We start from the raw sequence: 20,073 nt of genomic DNA on the forward strand, positions 1-20,073 counted from the left end.
TGTTCAAGCCTTTTCCAGACACAGATTAGCATATCTGAGATATGTAGTAAAATAAATATTTAATACAAGAAAAGAGCATAGACGTTTAATCTGTATGTTATGGTACCCCAATACTGATAGGTTTAACGCAGAAAATCATTTGACCCTCTCAATCTCGTCTTTCTATTCCTGTGACCTACTACCAAATCTTGGCACCAATGCAGTGGATGATAGATTTTCATCATTAGTGTCCACTTTTTTTTTTAAATTTTTTTTTTAACGTTTATTTATTTTTGAGACAGAGAGAGACAGAGCATGAACGGGGGAGGGGCAGAGAGAGAGGGAGACACAGAATCGGAAACAGGCTCCAGGCTCTGAGCCATCAGCCCATAGCCTGACGCGGGGCTCGAACTCACGGACCGCGAGATCGTGACCTGGCTGAAGTCGGCCGCTTAACCGACTGCGCCACCCAGGCGCCCCTCCACTTTTTTTTTTTAATGATAGGTTCTCACCATTAATGTTCATCTGGTACTCTACCTTTCCGCATAGGTTAACTTTGCATGTAGTATCGGTGCATCATATGCTTTGTGATATTAAGTTCCTACATAAATATATTTCTTATCAGAACTCTTGATGGCTTCCTTTAAGTTGTGGACAATGAGAAAATGCTTAAAGGGCTAACTTACTAGAATCATTCAGTGTGTTTGAGATACTGTGGTATTCAAAGAATGAAGTAACCAACTCTGCCTAAGAGGAGAAACATTAAGAAAGGCTTCTTAGAGGAAGTAACTAAACTTATTAGTAAAAGTGGGAATTTACAAGATGGGAAAAAGGCTTAACAGCTCCACAAATCATGGAAACAACATGTGAAAAGGTGTAAGATGTCATATTTAAGGGACTGTAACCTGTTCGATATAGTTAGACCATAGAGTACTTGATACAGAAATAGAAAGGGAGATGAACCAGATAACAAAGGTTGAGTATCTTTATTCGTGTTATGATTGAGATGGATGGAGCCTATAATAAATTTTAAATAGGAAAATGATATGATCATATATTTGTGTTTTAGAGAGTAACGTTACATGACTTTAATGCCCCATTTAAAAAAAATGACTTTCTATACACATTCTAGAAATCATCTTTGTCAAGATTTATCTGTGTATATATTAAGACAATGCAGGTACCAAAGAGGAACTAGCAACAATTTGTACATTAGAAAGGCCTGGTATTGAATCCTGTGTTCACCTCTTCCCAGCTGTATGATCGTAGAAAAATTATGCCTCATTTTTAAAAACATTGAAATGAGGATATTATTTCTAGTCTAGAGGTTTGTTATTATTATTCAGAATGACGACTCATAAAAGCTAATCAACATATAATTGATACTCTCTATATATTAGCCCCTATTTTAATATTGTGGATTAATGAATCATTAAGAATATTATTGTTTGAAATGTTGAAAAGCATTGGTTACTAATCAGCTTATGGCTATTAGGTAACTCTGAGTTGATGGCCAGTATTGTGATGTATTTTTTTAAACTGGCTCAAGTTAAATATACACATTGTTGATGTATGTACTTTTTGTTACCTGTGGACCTTCTATGGGAATGTTCCTTTATTTATTTATTTATTTATTTATTTATTTATTTATTTAATTTAATTTATTTTAGCTTGTGAAGATTTCAGTAGGTAGACGATCCTTACTAGTTTCTTGGTATTAACTGAAAGTTGTTTCTTCTTTTCTTTTTTTTTTAAGCACATCTTGACATGACAAGATGGAACCATATTTCTCTTTTTTTGAATAAATGCTCTGTTTTTCATTTATCAATTGAATAATTTCCTCTTTGTCAAACATTTTCAATTGAAACCATGCCCATTTAAGCAGAATTTTATCTGTTATTCATCACAAAGTAAGGGGGACAAAAGACTAACTCAACAAAATTCCTTTTCTTACTAGCCAAAATGCGCAGGAACAGTTGTACTTCTTTGGAGTGTGTGGATGGTCATAGATAACATTATCATTGGAACAAGATCACTATTGATTCCCTTGATTAACATAAGACTAGTTCTAGAAATTGAATATTTGTTTGCCTTGGGTTAAAATTTTAGGTTTAACAAAAGCTTCATATTAAAAAACTCCTTTGAACATTATCTCACTCTCCTATGCAAATCCCAGCTGCCTCTTAAATATGCAATGATAAAGTCATAAAATTACTTGAGGTTCTTCAAAAGGGGAAAGCTAAACACAGAAATCTACTTAAAATGTCTAATTCTTCAGTATGCAAATTTGCCTTCAAAGACTCATTTTCCAGAATTCCCACTACTGTTAACCATGCTACTACCAGTCTGCACTCTGGGAAATATGACTAACCTAAATCAAGACATGGAGACTAAAATAAACTAAGAGTACTTAGTAATTCCCTTTAAGGTCGGCCTATTGCTCATTAATCCGACATCATTCTTTCCTCCACAACTGTCCTCAGGAAGCTCCTGTGGTAGCCAGAGCAGCTCTGTTTCTGGAATGTGCCCGTTTTGTTCACCGCTGCAACCGCGGCAACTGGCCAGAGTGGATGAAAGGGCATCACGTAAATATCACGAAGAAAGGCCTTTCCAGGGGACGCTCTCCCATTGTGGGCAACAAACGGAACCAGAAGCTACAGTGGAATGCTGCCAAGCTCTTCTACCAATGGGGAGACGTGAGCTTACGATTTTCTTATATAAAAATTCAGGTGCTTGGGTGAAGTGAAGAAGTTCTATGTTTTTGTTTGTTTGTTTGTTTGTGAGACAATTTATTGAGTATCTGTTATGTACCATGCACTGAAAAAAAACATTTTAGGGGAAGATAAACTTAATTCATTTAATGTTCTCAATATATCTATGAAGTTAGACATTATTTCCTGTCTCCTTCCTTGGTCCCCTGCCTCCTTCCCCCCATAAATATAGACATTCCCAGAATTTATTATAGTTTTTTCCTGCATAACCTCCCCCAGGAGTACATTTATTCCTGTATTTTTAACTGTAACCTATATGCCAGTAGCATAGACTTCTCTATCCATAGTACTGTTCAGATCCCAGGCCAGCATTACCAACTGTACTCTGGAAGCATTCACTCAATACCCTGAAACACAATCTGACCAAAATAAAACTCTTCTTCCAATATAAATACACCCTCATCTGCAACCTTTCCTGAACTTTCTATTCTTATAAATGGTAACACCATTTATCTAAGATGACAGCCTTTGAACATATTCCATCCTTCCTTCCCTTATTGATTCCACCTCTTCCATGTCACTGATGTCCTTTTAGGTCACATCTTTGTTCTTTTTCATCTGGATGGCTAAAATATTTTCTGATTTGGTCTTCTTCCCACAATCTCCCCTCATCTGACCCATTCTACACACTGCCAACAAAATGATCTCCAAATGGCAGAGCCCATCTGAAAGTAGAACATTCATACTTATCTCCCGGCTTCCGGATTTACCCTCTCTAATTCATTCTCCAAACTGCTCTCACAGTGATTAGGCTAAAATGCAAATCAGATTGTGTTTCTTACCAACTTACAATGCTTCAGTGGCCTTCCTTTTCCCTTGGGATAAAACCCAAATTGCTTAGCCTGACATCACTGCTCTCTCCACAGCCTTTATTCAAACTACAGCAAGATTATGGATGATGAAGTCAAATGACCTAATGTATCTAAAAGAACATTTATCTCAATCCTTTGTGTCTAACAGGTGTTCAGTAATAATAAGTTATTACATTAATTTCTGAAAGCAGGATACACAGTTTGTGCATTTCTAGGCAGTTAACACAGAGTCTCTCAAAAGAGTAAGGGTTCTCCCCCATTCACACATTGCCTTTCATCATTCTTCAGAATACAAAATGAGGTTCAGCTTCAAGAACTATAGATCTAGGCCCAATCTACCCTCCCAGCCTTCCTGCACATGTTTGTCTCTCACAAAATTGTGCTTCAGCCAAGTGGCTTACTTGTCAGTCTCTGAACAGATCCATGCACTTCCTTGACAGATCTTTTGGAACTCCCTACCTGGAGTATCCACTCCTCTTCTTCTCCATTAACCCAAACACCAATTCTTCAACATCTACAGAAATCTACAGAAAAGAGACACTGTATGATTCTCTGAACTGAATCTAATCTGTCCATCTCCTGAACTAATAAAATACTTTTTGTCTCTTTCATCAGTTAATGTGTTATTTTGATGTGTTGTTGCCTCCCCCAGGAGACTGTAAGCTCCTTGAGGGGAAGAGCAAAAGACGGATCCCCTATGCTTGGATCTCAGACCATGGCTTGCTGAACAACCTTCAGCAAGTCTTTCAACCTCCCTCACCTTCCCAGTTGCCAAACAGTGACCCTTCTAGATGAAGGCTTGTAATCTACTAGGGCACATTCAGCAAAGATACTGGCATACTGTAACAATTTATTCAACTCTATGTGTTATTTACTCCCTAACAAATTACCTCACTTAATAAATATTTGATGAAAAAAAAAAGGAACAAACCTATCCCTAAGGCATTTTTCTAGCCTTGGAAGAGACAAAGAGCTCTAAATTATTATCTAGACATTTAGTGTTATCCAAGGCAAGTTCATTTTCTGAACAACTCTTTAAGCTTTCTGAATTGTGGATTTAACTTAAATTGTTTAGTGTCAACATCCTGGAAAGATCCATGTAGATTTTTCCCCCTTTGAATTTCACCATTAAGTTTGTTGGCTCCATTCCAGACTCATAACTGCATGTCTCCTTCTTTAGAGAGGATCTCCAAATAGTGGCATCAGGACAAGGCTTTTTGTTGAGGTAGTGGTTTTTATTTTTAATGTTTTTCTTTGTTTGCTTAAAACTTCTCAGGTTAGTGACTAAACTTTAGGATGCCATGACACCTTTTTACAATGCTTTCCTTCTCATTGATAATAGTTTTTGTTACTTGTCACTTAATTCCAGAGTTTAAGGAGAGCTTTTTCTTTCCAGATAGTCAAGACATTCAAACGACTTGCATTTTTATTTAAAGAGTTTTGGACGTATCCTCATCAATTTGTAGTACTTTGTCTAATTTCTTGCATGCCCAGAATTTAGCAACCTTTCTGAATATTTGAAAGAAGTAATACCAGAAGGAAGAAGAAAATTAGTTGGAATTTATACCTACGAATGCATAGACTGTCAAACCCCAAGTTCAGTGCTCATTTTAGCTTTTGACTCTCCTTCATAAGCACGTGTCTTTTATTGTACACAGTATGTAATTGGAACATAAAAAGAATTAGATAGAGGTGGTGTATTTTGTCTCTTCTTGTGGAAAATTCCTTTTGGCAAATCAGACAATAGTGCATGATGATTCAGAAGAACAGATAGCAGGTACTGGTTCCATGTTGATGTTGGGTACTCTACCAAAGGAATAGTTAGTGTCTCTTACTCATTCATAGACTATCATGGAGTGGGAGAACAAAGTCTATAAAAAAGACATTACTTTGTACATAATGCCAGATATAAATAAAATTGCTGTACTAGAATTCTTGCCAACCTCCAAACTCATTAGCATGGCAGTGACATTCTCATAAAATAGCATAATCAGAAGCACTCTGAGGAACTGAGAGTTCTTTTTTTTTTACTACAACAAAATCCTCCATTAAAAACAACTTTGCACTCCCTTATATGAGACCTATGAAATAAATGTCCATCAAGTAAGTGGAAATATATTCAGAAAAAAAAATTTGTATGAGAACACAAAGGTTTTGTTCCAGTTCCTACAAGTCTTCAGACTAAATGACCTTGGAGATAGTGTCAATGCCATCCACCCCTGGGTTTCTACATAAAGAAACGTGGTGAGTACAGCACATTGGCATAAAGAGGAGGCTTATGTATCAGTGTCAATCTCTTTGTTTAATATGCCCTACTAGATGATATATACCTTCCCATTAACAGTTGCTTATGGCCTCTATAATGTGAAGGCCTATTTTTCAGTCTGACATGCTTTGTGCTGTTTCACTCTTTTTCTCCCATGCTAGGCAATTGGCATCCGGTTGAATGAGCTGTGCCATGGGGAAAGTGAAAGCCCTGCCAACCTTCTGGGTCTCATTTATGATGAGGAAACCAAGAGGAGACTGAGAAAGGAGGATGAGGAGGAAGACTTTTTAGATGACAGTAAGGAGACTCCCTTTACTACAAGAACCCCTGCTTGTAAGAATCTTTGCTTTAGGAGCACTTAATATTTCTCTTTCCTCTTTCATATTCTTACCACCTTCCCATGTCTCCCCACTGCTCCTTTTCCCTGATTCCCTGTGCATGGATGTAACGCATGTGCATAAAGCCACACAAAGAGAGGGCAAAAACCAAAAAGAGAAGACCATAGACAGACACAAGGAGTTGCAGCCAATACAGAACATCCAATGCTTTGTAGTCTGTGACTCTTACTATTATACAAAGGTTAGTATTAGGCCTCTCTGAGAAAATATAGTTGTGGAAAATTACTGACCCAGAAGAGGTTCACTCAGGTTTTGCATTTTGTTATTGCTCTTGGAGATTAAAAAAAAAAATGGACCAAATAAAATTGAACATGAAATGCTTCCCAAATCATTAAAATAGTGAATTATTTGATTATAGTTTTTAACATGAATTTGAAATATTAAAAAATTCAGATTTTTAGAAGTGTGAATGTCTGCTGTTCTGTACTTCTTTGTTAAAATTAGAAGTGAGTCCCACCATAGACAAAGAGATTCCTGTACACTCCTCTTCAACACCATTTTGTGCATACGTGTGTTGTATACCATCCAAGCTTGTTGTGTATGTGTACTACTACCTAAATAAAATTCCTAAATGGTTATGGAATTGGTGACATTATCTGATGAAGACAATAATACCTCTTCCTCTTGCCTTTCCCCAGTGGTTTGAAATTCAGACTCCCTGATTATATGTTAAAGACTGTTGTCAGTTAAGCAATGCCAAGATGACTTCATCTTTCTAGTCTTAAAGTGTAAAAGCATGGCTGGGTGTAATATTGAGCATAATTAAATAATAATCAAAGAAAACTTATTGTCTTCTTTTCCACTTTCATACCAATGATTTTTTTTGCAATTTTTTTCATCATTTTGCACTTTCTCATCCTTTATCACATCAGAGCAAATTTTCTTGACTTAGCTGCTAACAAAATACCAAATTCTGATATCAGTATTTCAGCCTACCAAGTGAACATTGGCCCCCAAAGATTCCCTCAAGTTCACAGGAGTCTAGACTATCCTAGAATGCCTTTGGATAATTGAATGGAGAATAGAATTGGGTCTGGCCTTAAGACCACTTGAGGACTATCCAGCAATCACAGAACCTAGTGAAGACCCACCAGAAGACATCTCCAAACTGCCCTGGATCTCCTAAGCATCCTTCAGAACACAGATGAGCTAAAGCACCATTAGATGGATACATCCTCACAGCTCAAAATGAGCTTTAATCTCCATGAGACCACATAAGTGTCGTTTACCAATATGTTATGCCTGGTACTTGGGTTTTTGATGAGAGCATGTAGGACTCAATTATTGTTCATTTTAACAAAACATTTCAGATGATAGTTGCAAGAGAGCCTGGACTAAGACCAAGTTCACTGTTTACAGGATTGACAAGAAGAATCTGGATGATAATCTCAGGACAAGATCCAGAAGTTTATACTGAATATGTAGTGTTTGATCATTTCTTTTTTTTTTTTTTTAATTTTTTTTCAACGTTTTTATTTATTTTTGGGACAGAGAGAGACAGAGCATGAACGGGGGAGGGGCAGAGAGAGAGGGAGACACAGAATCGGAAACAGGCTCCTGGCTCCAAGCCATCAGCCCAGAGCCCATCGGGGCTCGAACTCACGGACCGTGAGACCGTGACCTGGCTGAAGTCGGACGCTTAATCGACTGCGCCACCCAGGCGCCCCTGATCATTTCTTAAAAACTATTGCACATCCAAACAATTTAGTCTAGGCTTATGTAGCCTCCATGAAGAGAAGATTGAAATGTCTGGTTTAGTTCTGCTTTCTTGTCAGTACATAGCTCATCTTGCACTTAAAAGATAATTATGGCTCGAGTACCTGGGTGGCTCAGTCATTAAGTGTCTGACTCTTGACCTTGTCTCAGGTCATGAGCTCATGGTTTGTGAGATCAAGCCCCGTGTCAGACTCTGTGCAGATAGCATGAGCCTGCTTGGGATTCTCTTTCTCCCTCTCTCTCTGCCCCTCTTCTATTAGCCCACATGCACTCTCCCTCTCTCACAAAATAAATAAATAAACTTAAAAAAATTAGTAAAATAAAAGATAATTATGGCTCCAGTAAATATCCATCTAGAAATTCCAGAGGACTTTGTCTCTTCCATTCTTAACAAGAGGCAGTGTCTCCAGCCACATACTATCTCTGGAGAAAAAGTAATGGTTTTCATGAGGAAATCACATATCTTCAGAAAGAACATCATTTCCACCCTCTCTCAGCTAAGCCATAATATATACATGCTATTCAATTAAGAAAGCCTAATACACAGGAAATCTTTTAGAAAGATATTTAGGAAGGTTGATCTGTAGTTGTGATTGCTTGATGCCTTGATTCAAATAGATAACTATTTTCTTTCTTTTATGAGAGGCAGAACTTGACATTACTTTGGTCTTCTTTTCTGAATGTTGATAAGTAATCAGTATATTTCTGTAGGATTAGTGACAACATGTATCTGAGAACCAATCCTAAGAATTTTAAAAATCTCTATGGTGTCACCTTGGCCATTATCTGCCTCTATAGTAAAATCCATTGTTATATTTATGATGGAGGCAACATTTTACTCATCCAAAGACTGATATTCTTCAGAATAAAAGAGAATATTTTTATACTTCTAGTGTAGCTATGCTTTAATATGATAGGCCAATTTGTATAACGTGTATGATACAAGTGACCAAGTATGTCTTGTCTATGCTGCAGAAACACATCTGGGCTAAATTGGAAGCAACATCCCTGCCCTCAAGATACATGTCTCTCACAAAATAAGGTGGCGAGATTCGTGTAGTCCCAAAAGTAGTTCACTACCCTGTACGCAGTCTAAATCTGGCTAAATTAGCAATGTGAAAATCTTGCAAGACTGCTTTCCATTTCTGTTTTTGTTAAAAGGCTTTCTAGTTTAGTGGACTGTGTTATGTTATGCTATGAGTCTTAAGGAAAATAATTTAGTTCATATTGATTGATATCTTAATACTAAACAATACTAATTATAGAATTACAAAATGGAGGAAGAGAGAGGTATATGGTAATGCATAGATCATGCTAAAAGGAATAGGTAAATTGAACATGTATAGGTAACATGCTCATATGCAATTTCATTTTGGACATGTATAGGTGACATTCTCATTTGCAATTTGATTTTACACATGTGTAGCTTTGTCCATCAAACCGTGCCTCTGTGTATGTTTTATTGATTTGTTTATTTAGGAAGGAACTCTTTCATTCCATAGGTACTGTGAACCCCTCTAAATGTGGCTGCCCCTTTGCCTTGAAGATGGCGGCGTGCCAGCTTCTCCTGGAGATTACCACCTTCCTTCGAGAAACCTTTTCTTGCCTGCCCAGACCACGCACTGAGCCTCTGGTGGTAAGTCAAGCATGTGTGTTAATAATCAGGTTACTTGGAGAGGCCAGACATGTGGCTAGGTTTTGAGTAACCACAATTTCCTCAAAGGCTCAATGGCCAAATGTATCATATAACTTAAAAATTCAACCAAGGGATTTTCATATATAAAAAGAAAAAAATCTTTTTTTCTATTACAAAAAATAAGGGTAATAACTCTGAAATTGACCTTGAAATCACTGAAGATAACACCACTGGGTCCAACATTGTACTGATCGCTGTCAGTTATGCTGGGAATGTCTAATACAAGAAGAGGCTATAAAGCAACAAAAGCATTCCTTTGAGGTCTTAGAGACTGCATCTGGAAGACACAGGGTCTACGGAAATGGAATGTGTGCTCCAAACTGGAATCGTGAGTGGGCTTATAAAGGCAAAAGCCACAAGGTTACAAAACTTGTTTTAAAAGACGTAATGATTGGTGCTGGCTGAATTGAAGCTATCTACTGCAGGATTGGCTATTTAGCTAACAGGTGTTACATTATCTCTATTTTAATCCAAAGGAGAAGGGTGTGTACCAGGAGGTGGTGGAGTTGCAGTTGACAAATGGCAATTGACAAAAGTAAAAACTTCATGGTATTGTGGAGACTAAAACAGAACACATACACAGGCCTTACTTCCTCAATATCCTCTGTCCTCTATTTTGAGTGACTGTCTTAGCAATGCTGACTTCATTTTGAATCTTCTTTCACAAGCCTTTAAGTTCCTTTACTCTGCAAACTATGAGGAGTTTTATGACCAGCATTCTCCAGAAATCACTGGCAGAATCTTTCTGTCATAAAAATCTAACTGCTCATAAATCCTTGTAGAAATGTGCTTCCAATGAGTTTTCTCATTTAAGTTATGGGGAAAAATTTTTATTTAAGTATTTAGCACGTAGACATCGCTAAACATACACTTTTATTACTACAGTACTTCTTATGGATCTGGATGGGCAGAAGAAGACTGTACACACACACACACACACACACACACACACATGCACGTGTGCACACGCATACCCACATGCACACACATACTCCTGTACCGCTGGGGCCTGATTTGTTTAGCAGAGTATACCAACACTCTGCAAGGACCAGGAGTCTTCACAGAGTATGTGAGATGGGCACACATCAGAGCCGATTTTCCTTGGCTCTTAATCCTCTAATAGGCACCAAGTTTCCAGTGGTTCTTTTATTACAGGCACCGCCCAGCCAGAGCTGAGAAACCAGACAAATTCTCTTATTTATTTTTTTTTACACAAGACTTAGACTACTCTACCAGAAAAATTGTTACACGATCCATGTGCTTCTACATTAGCCAATTTTACACTCCACCAGCAGTCCTGCTTTTTTGACCAGACTCGGCATGAACAAGGCCATACCCCAATCCCTGGGAGAAAACAAAAGAATCCATGCTATTATCCCTGAGCACTGCCTCTACCTCTGGTTCTCCAATGTCTGGAAGACCTGTTTCCTCACACTCGGAAACAGAAAATGGATATTTTTACATTGGAAACATTTATGGGTAAAAGGTATGTTTTCAACAGAAACATACCAGTATTGGACTGCAAAACTACATTATCTGAATGTCAGAAAGGGACGTTTACTGACCTGATTTCATTTCCTATTAACCTGGGCCTTTAATTTTCTGAATGTCACCTTGACTATTATATTGAGACTACTCTATAAAATCAAATCAAGGCCAGCACATGTGTTTGAAGCCAAGTGGGATGAAATATGTGATCTGTAAGGCCTCTACTAGTGTTATTTTTTCAACATTCTAATTATACTGAAGCCTTCATAGAAGCATGGTGGTACATCTACTTTTCATTTTTCAAATTTTTATTGGTCCCATTTAGATCCATTGTGATTTTTGAAAATAAGAATCTTAAAGTCTGACTCAGTTATTTTTGTTCTCCCTTTCAACTCCACAAAGCTATAGTTTAATGTCCCTTGTCATTATAACAAGTTTCATTTTTAAAAAGTCAACCAGATCTGTTAAAAATTACTGTATAACCAACTGGCAGACTAGTAGAAAATGGCAAGGAATTAAGCTAAATGATCCTTTGGTCATTCAGTCAATGAGAGGAAGGTTTTCACTGCTATATCACCCTGAACAAGGTCTCAGGGATCTTTTATTCAATACACTAGGACTTGCATTGTCAAATGTAGATTTATGTATTATGTTGAGATGTGACCTTTATAAAATAAATGGGAAGAAAATTTTTCTCCTGTTTAATCTAACAATAGTTGATGGTAAACAAAAAGAAAATCGCCCTTCAAGTTACCTTCCAACCTACTATAAGGAAACCAGTATGATAAAACTGTTTTACCAATACAGAAGCTGTTAAAAATTATTATTAATTAAATTTATTAATTATTAATTAAATTTATTAATTAATTAAATTAAATTATTAATTAAAATTAAATTATTAAATAAAATTAAAATATTATTTTAGCAAAATGCCTCTGGCAAGAGTATTTATGGATCTTCAGAATTTTTTTTAATTCAGTAACATTTTTAATAATAGTAAAAAAAAACCACCCTAATATATGAAATAATAAAAGTATAAGGTAGTAAAATAATCACATGAGATGCTATGGATATTCTAGAATCTGAGGCTTGAGAATGGAAGAAAATCAGGGACATAAACTTTCTATCAAGAAAAAAAGTTTTTTCTGGGAACGCAAGCTGGTGCAGCCACTCTGGAAAACAGTATGGAGGTTCCTCAAAAAACTAAAAATAGAACTACCCTACAACCCAGCAATTGCACTACTAGGCATTTATCCATGGGATACAGGTGTGTTGTTTCAAAGGGACACATGCACCCCCATGTTTATAGCAGCACTATCAACAATAGCCAAAGTATGGAAAGAGCCCAAATGTCCATCAATGGATGAATGGATAAAGAAGATGTGGGATATATATACAATGGAATATTACCCGGCAATCAAAAAGAAGGAAATCTTGCCATTTGCAACTATGTGGATGGGACTGAAGGGTATTATGCTAAGTGAAATTAGTCAGTCAGAGAAAGACAAAAATCATATGACTTCACTCACATGAAAACTTTAAGAGACAAAACAGATGAACATAAGGGAGGGGAAACAAAAATAATATCAAAACAGGGAGGGGGACAAAACAGAAGAGACTCATAAATATGGAGAACAAACTGAGGGGTTGTGGGAGGGGGGATGGGCTAAATGGGTAAGGGACACTAAGGAATCTACTCCTGAAATCATTGTTGCATTATCTGCTAACTAATTTGGATGTAAAATTTAAAAACATTAAAAATAAAGCAAGTTAAAAGAAAAAAAAAGAAAAAGAAATAAAGAAAAAAGAAAAAAAAAGTCTTTTTGTCAGAAATTTCCATAAGACCCTTTCTTTTTTTTTTTTTTTAATTTTTTTTAAACGTTTATTTATTTTTGAGACAGAGAGAGACAGAGCATGAACGGGGGAGGGTCAGAGAGAGAGAGGGAGACACAGAATCAGAAACAGACTCCAGGCTCTGAGCGGTCAGCACAGAGCCCCACGCGGGGCTTGAACTCATGAACCGCCAGATCATGACCTAAGCCGAAGTTGGACGCTTAACAGACTGAGCCACCCAGGCGCCCTGTAAGACCCTTTCTAAGATGGATGGGATTTTCGTGCAAAATATCTGTTTGAAGAAGTCCTAGTTATACGCAAATTGTTGGGAGAGTAATCAAAAGAATCTGAAGTACAAATAATTAAAATAAAAGTTAATTAGTTTATCCACAGTTGTTTCTTGGAGAGGGTCAGGAAATCCCAGGAGGCCACTCACTGGATTGGTGGGGGCATAGAGGTGAAAGAAAAGGAAAAATGACATCAAAAGCTTTTAAAAATTATTAAAATACGTTTTTACCAACTTAATTTTTTCTCAGATCCCTAGATACAACTTAAATAATGGGTTTTTTTGTTTTTTTTAAGAGCTTCTGGTAGCATTTTTATTCATTGTTTCATAAGCCATACTAACAAATAATGTTTTTAAAAAAGAAAAAGAAAAAATAGCTTTGTTACAAGATTTATAATCAAAATAGCATAATAATCAAATTTTTTCTAAATATTAATTTTCAAACAATATTGAGAACAATAAAGAAATCATTTTTGAATAGAGAATTTTGTTTGTAAAACTGCTGGTCTATTCAAATGTTTACCAACTGAATTAGTGAAACCAATAACCACTGGCCAAGCAACATGAATTAAAACAAGTAATTCTCCTCCAACGGATAGATGAGTCCACCATAATAAAGTAAAAAGCAGTAAGGAAGTCTCTTGTCTACACTCATTCATTAGAGAAAGCAACATATTGGATGCTTTTATGCAAGATTTTGCTAGAGGCTATGCCAAATGTGCTGATGGAATTTAACAAATTGGGTTATGAAAAATATACTGCTGGATTCCAAATGTTCCTAAAGTTAAAAAATCAGAAGCAAAACACAATTCACATATACCAAGGCTAACTGATGGATGTTTATTGAGAATAAGACTATGAACAAGGTGGTGTGATAGTTACAGGAAAGGGAATAGGGAGGTTACAGAGGTAATTATATTGAAACAGGAGAACCAACATATAAAAAATTATTTCCCGGCTACAAAGAGTGGCCATGAAAAGGGGGCAGAAGGGCCATGGTTGGCCATAGAAGGGGCTGGAAAGACCTGAAGAACATCTCTATAAGAGGTCACATTTGAATGTAGCTTTGAAAGATAGATGGGATTTTGACAAATGGATAAAAGAAGAAATTGGAACTGCTTTTGAGAATCAGAGTTTTGGGGCGCCTGGGTGGCGCAGTCGGTTAAGCGTCTGACTACAACCAGGTCACGATCTCACGGTCCGTGAGTTCGAGCCCCGCGTCGGGCTCTGGGCTGATGGCTCAGAGCCTGGAGCCTGTTTCTGATTCTGTGTCTCCCTCTCTCTCTGCCCCTCGCCCGTTCATGCTCTGTCTCTCTCTGTCCCAAAAATAAATAAACGTTGAAAAAAAAAATTTTAAGAAAAAAAAAAATTTAAGAGAATCAGAGTTTTTACATTACTTTTTGTCCCAAGTAAGAAATTTATCTAATTAAGTTTGGCTAACAAAATTGAAAATATATTAGGTTTTCTACTTGTTTTCTAAAAGGGATTAATTTCAGGGAAGCAATTGTATTCCTAGAATATTTTTTGACAATGCTAAATAGATTCTATGTAGTTCCTTTATTTTTCTAGATGTGATGTAATTTTCTAGGTACCGAAATGTAACTTCTGTTCTTAATCAAAAGGAAAAGAAGAAACAACATGTAGAGTCTAAAGTTTCATTTATTAATAACAATTAAAATCATTAGATTTTAATTTTGGTGCAAACTTAAATGCTCTATAGAAATAAAATTAGCATTTTATATAGTTTTCCTTTATTAACTCCTCCAAGAGTGTTTTACAGCTAACAATTAAATATGATCTTCTGGTTGAATAAGCCTCCATTCACAGAACAGGTCAAATTTTCAATTGGGGGCTTCATTGACCAAGCTCCTACAAAATATTTTCCCTCCCCAAGGCTTACTTTAGGTTACCGGCTCACTCTGTTCACAAGCAGATAGTCATGGAACCCCTCTAATCCTGAGGTCCTTCTAGAAGAGAGTGAGAAATATCTCTAATGCCTGATAGTATTTTGAGACTCTGGCCCTCACATATGAGATTTCTTAAGCCTGAAATGCCTTTTTCCATTTGTTTGCTGAGCCAACTTTAAGTCCTCAGGACAAAACTCCAACATCACCTCTTTATTCATTTTCTATTTCTGTAGAAATTTAGCTACTTAAAAAAGTGTAAACATTGTATCTTACATTTCTAGAAATCAGAAGACTCACACAGGTCTTACTGGGCTAGAGTCAAGGTGTTAAAAAAGGTGCACTCTTTTCTGGGACTCTAGAGAAGACTCTTTCCTTGCCTTTTTTCCATCTTCTTGGGCAACTCACATTGCTTGGCTCATGGTCCTTTTTTCCATCTTCAAAGCCAGTAATTTGGCATCTCTCTCACTCTTCTTCCGTAGTTATATTCTCCTTTGACCACAGTCTGGAAAAGCTTTCTGCTTTTAAGGATTTGTGTGATTAGGCCAAGCCCGCTTAGCTAATTCAGTATAATTTCCCATCTCAAGATCTCTAACCTAAATCAGCATGCACAAAGTTCCTATTGCAATGTAAGGTAACATATTTACCTCTTCCAAGGATTAAGGCATAGACATATGTGGGGGTCCATTATTCTCCTCCAAATCTGATTTCTAAGTTCCCACTCACTCTCTCAGTCTAGGAATTTATCTTTTGTTTCCCTTCTGAGTCTCTGTCTCAGGATTTTGAGTTCGTTTAGGGCAAGAACCATTTCTTATTTATCCCCCAGTACATAATACATTCATATTCAGTACACTTAGTGTATAATCATTTAATAAACACATGAATGCCAAAGATGTAGGCTAAACTGTGGACAAAGTGTTAGAAGGGGAGCAAGCTAATTCTAGATTTGGAACAAGGTCTGTGCTTTTTGAAGATAAAGTATGAAGAAAAGGGAAAAACTATGAGTTAGAGAAGTTTTTTTTTTTTTAATTCAAGAAATATGTTTATTGGCCACAACCTGAAATTGGCATTAGATAAAGAAGAATTTGGCTCTGTGCAAATTCAGCTGTGTGCAATTCAAAATGGAGGGAGGTTTACCACAAGACCAATGCAGCGCTGAGGAGATGCCAGCATTCATGTACTCCTCACTAACATTGCAGGACTTAGAGAGCTGCAGACTTCGTTTGGATCCTGAGTTGGACCGGCACAGATATGAGAGGAAGATCAGCTTTGCTGGGGTCCTGGATGAAAATGAAGACTCAAAAGATTCCCTCCACAGTAGTAGCCACACCCTCAAATCAGATGCAGGTGCCGAGGAGAAGAAAGGTATGGAAAGCAAGAATTTTTTTCCTGTTTCAGTGTTTCTCATAGGATATTTGGCCTGGGGTCTAAACCACAGAATTGTGCACCCAAAGTCCAAAACTGTTGGCTTCATACAGTACTGTGTCCACTTAATGAGGTAGGAAACCACGCTAGTTAGCAGCTGGACTCAACAGTCGGAGAAGTTCAGGTTGTAATTCCAGCTCAGCAACTCTCCATATCCCTACCGATGCCACCAGGTAGTCATCAGATGAACCATTATTTCATGTACCAATAAGGAAGAAACAATACTTCCAATTCAGCCCTTATGCAATACTTTCTTACCATTTAATTCTTAAAGAAAGAGGACTTTCAGACTTAATTAGATGTCAAATTTTATTATTAATATATATCATTCATGTGCAGCCAAAGAAAACAGAAAGTATAAATAGAATAAATGGTTTAAAGTCTTTCTAAACAATCTTCAATTCCAGGTTCAAATTTCTTAATCACTTTGCAACTCAGAATTGTCAGTGTCCATGTTTTCTCTATATGATAATGTCCTCTGTGTCATTAGAATATTAATAATACACCATTAAATGGATCTGTAAAGGATGTAAAGCTGTTGGTGCTAGGTACTTGAGCCAACATGCGTTTGTACGAAACTAGCCTACCCTCATACTCAATACCTCCTTCAAGAATGTTGCCAAGCGCATCTGACTAACCACCACATGCACTCCGTCACCCAACTACCATTTGACTCCCTGGTGTTAAAAGACCTCTGGCACCCATTCTGTACATCTTGTTGCTGGTGCTTTAGATGCTCACATGGACATAAGCAATAGCAAACGTGTCACAACAGCTACCTGGCACTAGTGATCTTAAGATGGCCTCAACTGTAACACAAATATCAATTTCAGATATATGAAAGTGTGAAAATATGCACTTCAAATGGTAAAATATAACAACCAGCTGTATGACCTTGTCCAAGTTACTGACCCTCTAAGCCACAGTTTTCTGCTCTGTAAAATTAGGTTATTAACACCTACCACATTGTGATATTGAAAGCTTTAAATGAGACAATACGAGCAAAGCATAAACGTAGTACCTGGTACCTAGATTTGGTATAGGAATAATAATTGTTGTCACTGTGGTAGGTTTTATTAATATAATGAGTGTACAGACTAGAACCGCAGAAAATTCTAAATATAAGCTAAAGATTACCAAGTTTTAAGTTGCTTTCAAGGGATCCTTAAACTGTTAACTTCTCTGATTTTGCTACTTCTTTTTTTTTTTTTTTTTGGCTATTTCTTAAACTCCACCACCCTTCGTTGTGTTTTTCTAATGAATTTCAGTTAAAAGAATATCAGTACATTTGTTAAGAGTCAAACACGATTTTATGCATTTATATATTTTCTGGTATCCTAAAGACAATGACTCAATAAATGTTGGATAACTGAAGGAATGAAGAAGGAATCTAGGAAAGAATAGCCCTGGATAGAGAAAACAGAAAATCTTTAAAATCTTCTAAGAAATGGATATACATTGGAAAAAAATTTTAATATTTTAAGATCAGATTGTTGTCATGACACTTTTCAAATGCAAATAATAACTATATTGTATTGAATTTATGGTCAACCAAGAATTTACTAGCCAAGCCTTAGCAATTTTTGAGCATGAAGGAGTATCAACTCAATATATTTTTCTACTATTACTTTTTCAGATAATGTTAACTGCATATGATGAAAAACTTACATTTTTAAAGATATCCCAAGGGGATTTTATTTTGCCTATTCAAAGTTATTATGCTAATTATTACTTAAAGTAGCTGAAATAAATATTCCTAATATGGACATGGTTAAACTTGAACAGAGTAAATTCTATGCCATTTTAAAAAATAAAATATCAGATTAATTTTTAAGAACACTTTAATTTCATGTTTATCATTTATGTAAATTTCCTTTGATGTTCAAAACCGCAAATGCTTCGTGTTTTTTCTCCTCATGGAATGACTACGTTAATATATGAATGTTGTTTAAGAAGTGAGCAGAAAACTGAAACTATAAATAAAATGAGAACATATTCATAAAACGTCCTTTACTGGTTGGCAAAATCTTGAAGATTCCTAAGTATTCCTTAATCCTTTGACAAGTTGATAGCAGATGCTAAAGTCATAAGTACTCTGTTAAATGATATTATTAAAAGTTTATTTAAAATTTTATGCCATCTGTTTTTATAAAAGCTAAAATGTTGTTCTTGAAGTAAACAACTTGAGGACAATTCAGATTCTACCAGGGAAAACAAATGTGAAACAATCCTCAAACTAAAATGTCTGCCTAAAATCCCCAAGCAAGGTCTGTCCCATCGTTTTACCCACATTCCAAATACAAACAAAGACTGGTATTCCAAAATACAGACACCACGATGTGTCTAATTACTCAACAATCATCTACTGAACACCTGGTATATGCCAGGCACTATTCCAGGGTCCCAGAATACGGCATCCAACAGGAAAAATGTCCCACATGTATTTCAGTTTATATTAGCAAACAGCTAAATAACAGGGAATAACATAAGATACTAGACTTTCAAGTAATGATAAATGGTATCAAGGAAAACAAATGAAGATCAGAGAATTGGTAGTGACCTGGAGTGGGAAGGAGTGTAGTCAGAGAAGGACCCCGAAAGTGGCATTGAGCAGAGACCTGTATGATATGAAGGAGCCAGTCATGCAAAGCGCTGAGGCAGGAGTCTTCTGAGCAGACAAAACAGTGAGAGCCAGGCTCTGATGCAGGAATGAACGTGGAACATTTGAAGAAGGACCAAAAGACCAACATGGTTGCAACAGAAAAAGTTGAAGTAGAAGACTATAGAAAGAGTAGAAGAGTGGCAGGAAATGGGGTTAGGCAAAGGGCATATAAATTGGATATGTAGATATGGTTAGAAATTTAATATTGTATAAGTGTGTCTGAGTGTTGTCGGCAGGTTTTGACTAGGAAAGTGATATAATATGCGTATTTACGATTTATGTATTTAAAAGATGAGTCAAGCTGTGGGAGGGGATGTAAGCCGGAACAGTGAGGCAGTTACAATAGTCCAGGGAATAGATAATGGGGCTTTCAAAATCCTAGGAAATTTTAAGTGTGAAGCTAGCAGGACTTCCTTGTGGATTTAATGTGAGATGAGAGACAAGGGGAAAAGATGTTTTATCCAATTTAGATGTATTTGTTTCACTTTCCCACTAGTTCATGTTCTCATGGAAGTAAAGGCTAAGACTCAATGCTGTACAAGCTCTACTAAAGGTTTTCAGGTACCAAAATCAAATCTGAATTCTAACTACTGTGTCCTTTGTAAATAATCCATGCCATAATTCTGAGTGCTAACTTTTTTCTGCTACAGGATATATCCAATTATCTTTGGTAGCATAGAATGGGTTCTCAAAATTGAATTTCGTTCAGGTCACATTAATTTGGGGTTACTTTCCCAAATTTGTACAGTTAAAGGTATCATGAAATCATAGAACGCAAGACAGTGTCTCTATAAAAAAAAAAAAAAAAAGAAGAAAGAAAAATCTCTCTAAGTCTGT

The 20,073-nt window shown here is 36.5% G+C and overlaps 1 protein-coding gene across 4 annotated transcripts in view; it reads left to right on the forward strand.

The window, feature by feature from the left end:
* The window catches only part of UNC80 (unc-80 subunit of NALCN channel complex), a 225,416-nt gene that overhangs the window by 93,614 nt on the left and 111,729 nt on the right, over nucleotides 1–20,073 (forward strand). For all 4 annotated transcript variants that reach the window (XM_040476105.1, XM_040476106.1, XM_040476107.1 and 1 more), the window contains exons 23-26: nucleotides 2,463–2,675; nucleotides 5,990–6,125; nucleotides 9,445–9,578; nucleotides 16,349–16,514. In XM_040476105.1, the coding sequence (XP_040332039.1) occupies nucleotides 2,463–2,675; nucleotides 5,990–6,125; nucleotides 9,445–9,578; nucleotides 16,349–16,514 (649 nt within the window). The remainder of the gene's footprint in view (nucleotides 1–2,462; nucleotides 2,676–5,989; nucleotides 6,126–9,444; nucleotides 9,579–16,348; nucleotides 16,515–20,073) is intronic.

The sequence above is a fragment of the Herpailurus yagouaroundi genome, unplaced genomic scaffold, assembly GCF_014898765.1.
Source record: "Herpailurus yagouaroundi ecotype Mexico unplaced genomic scaffold, PumYag 140, whole genome shotgun sequence".
NCBI classification, from domain to species: Eukaryota; Metazoa; Chordata; class Mammalia; order Carnivora; family Felidae; genus Herpailurus; species Herpailurus yagouaroundi.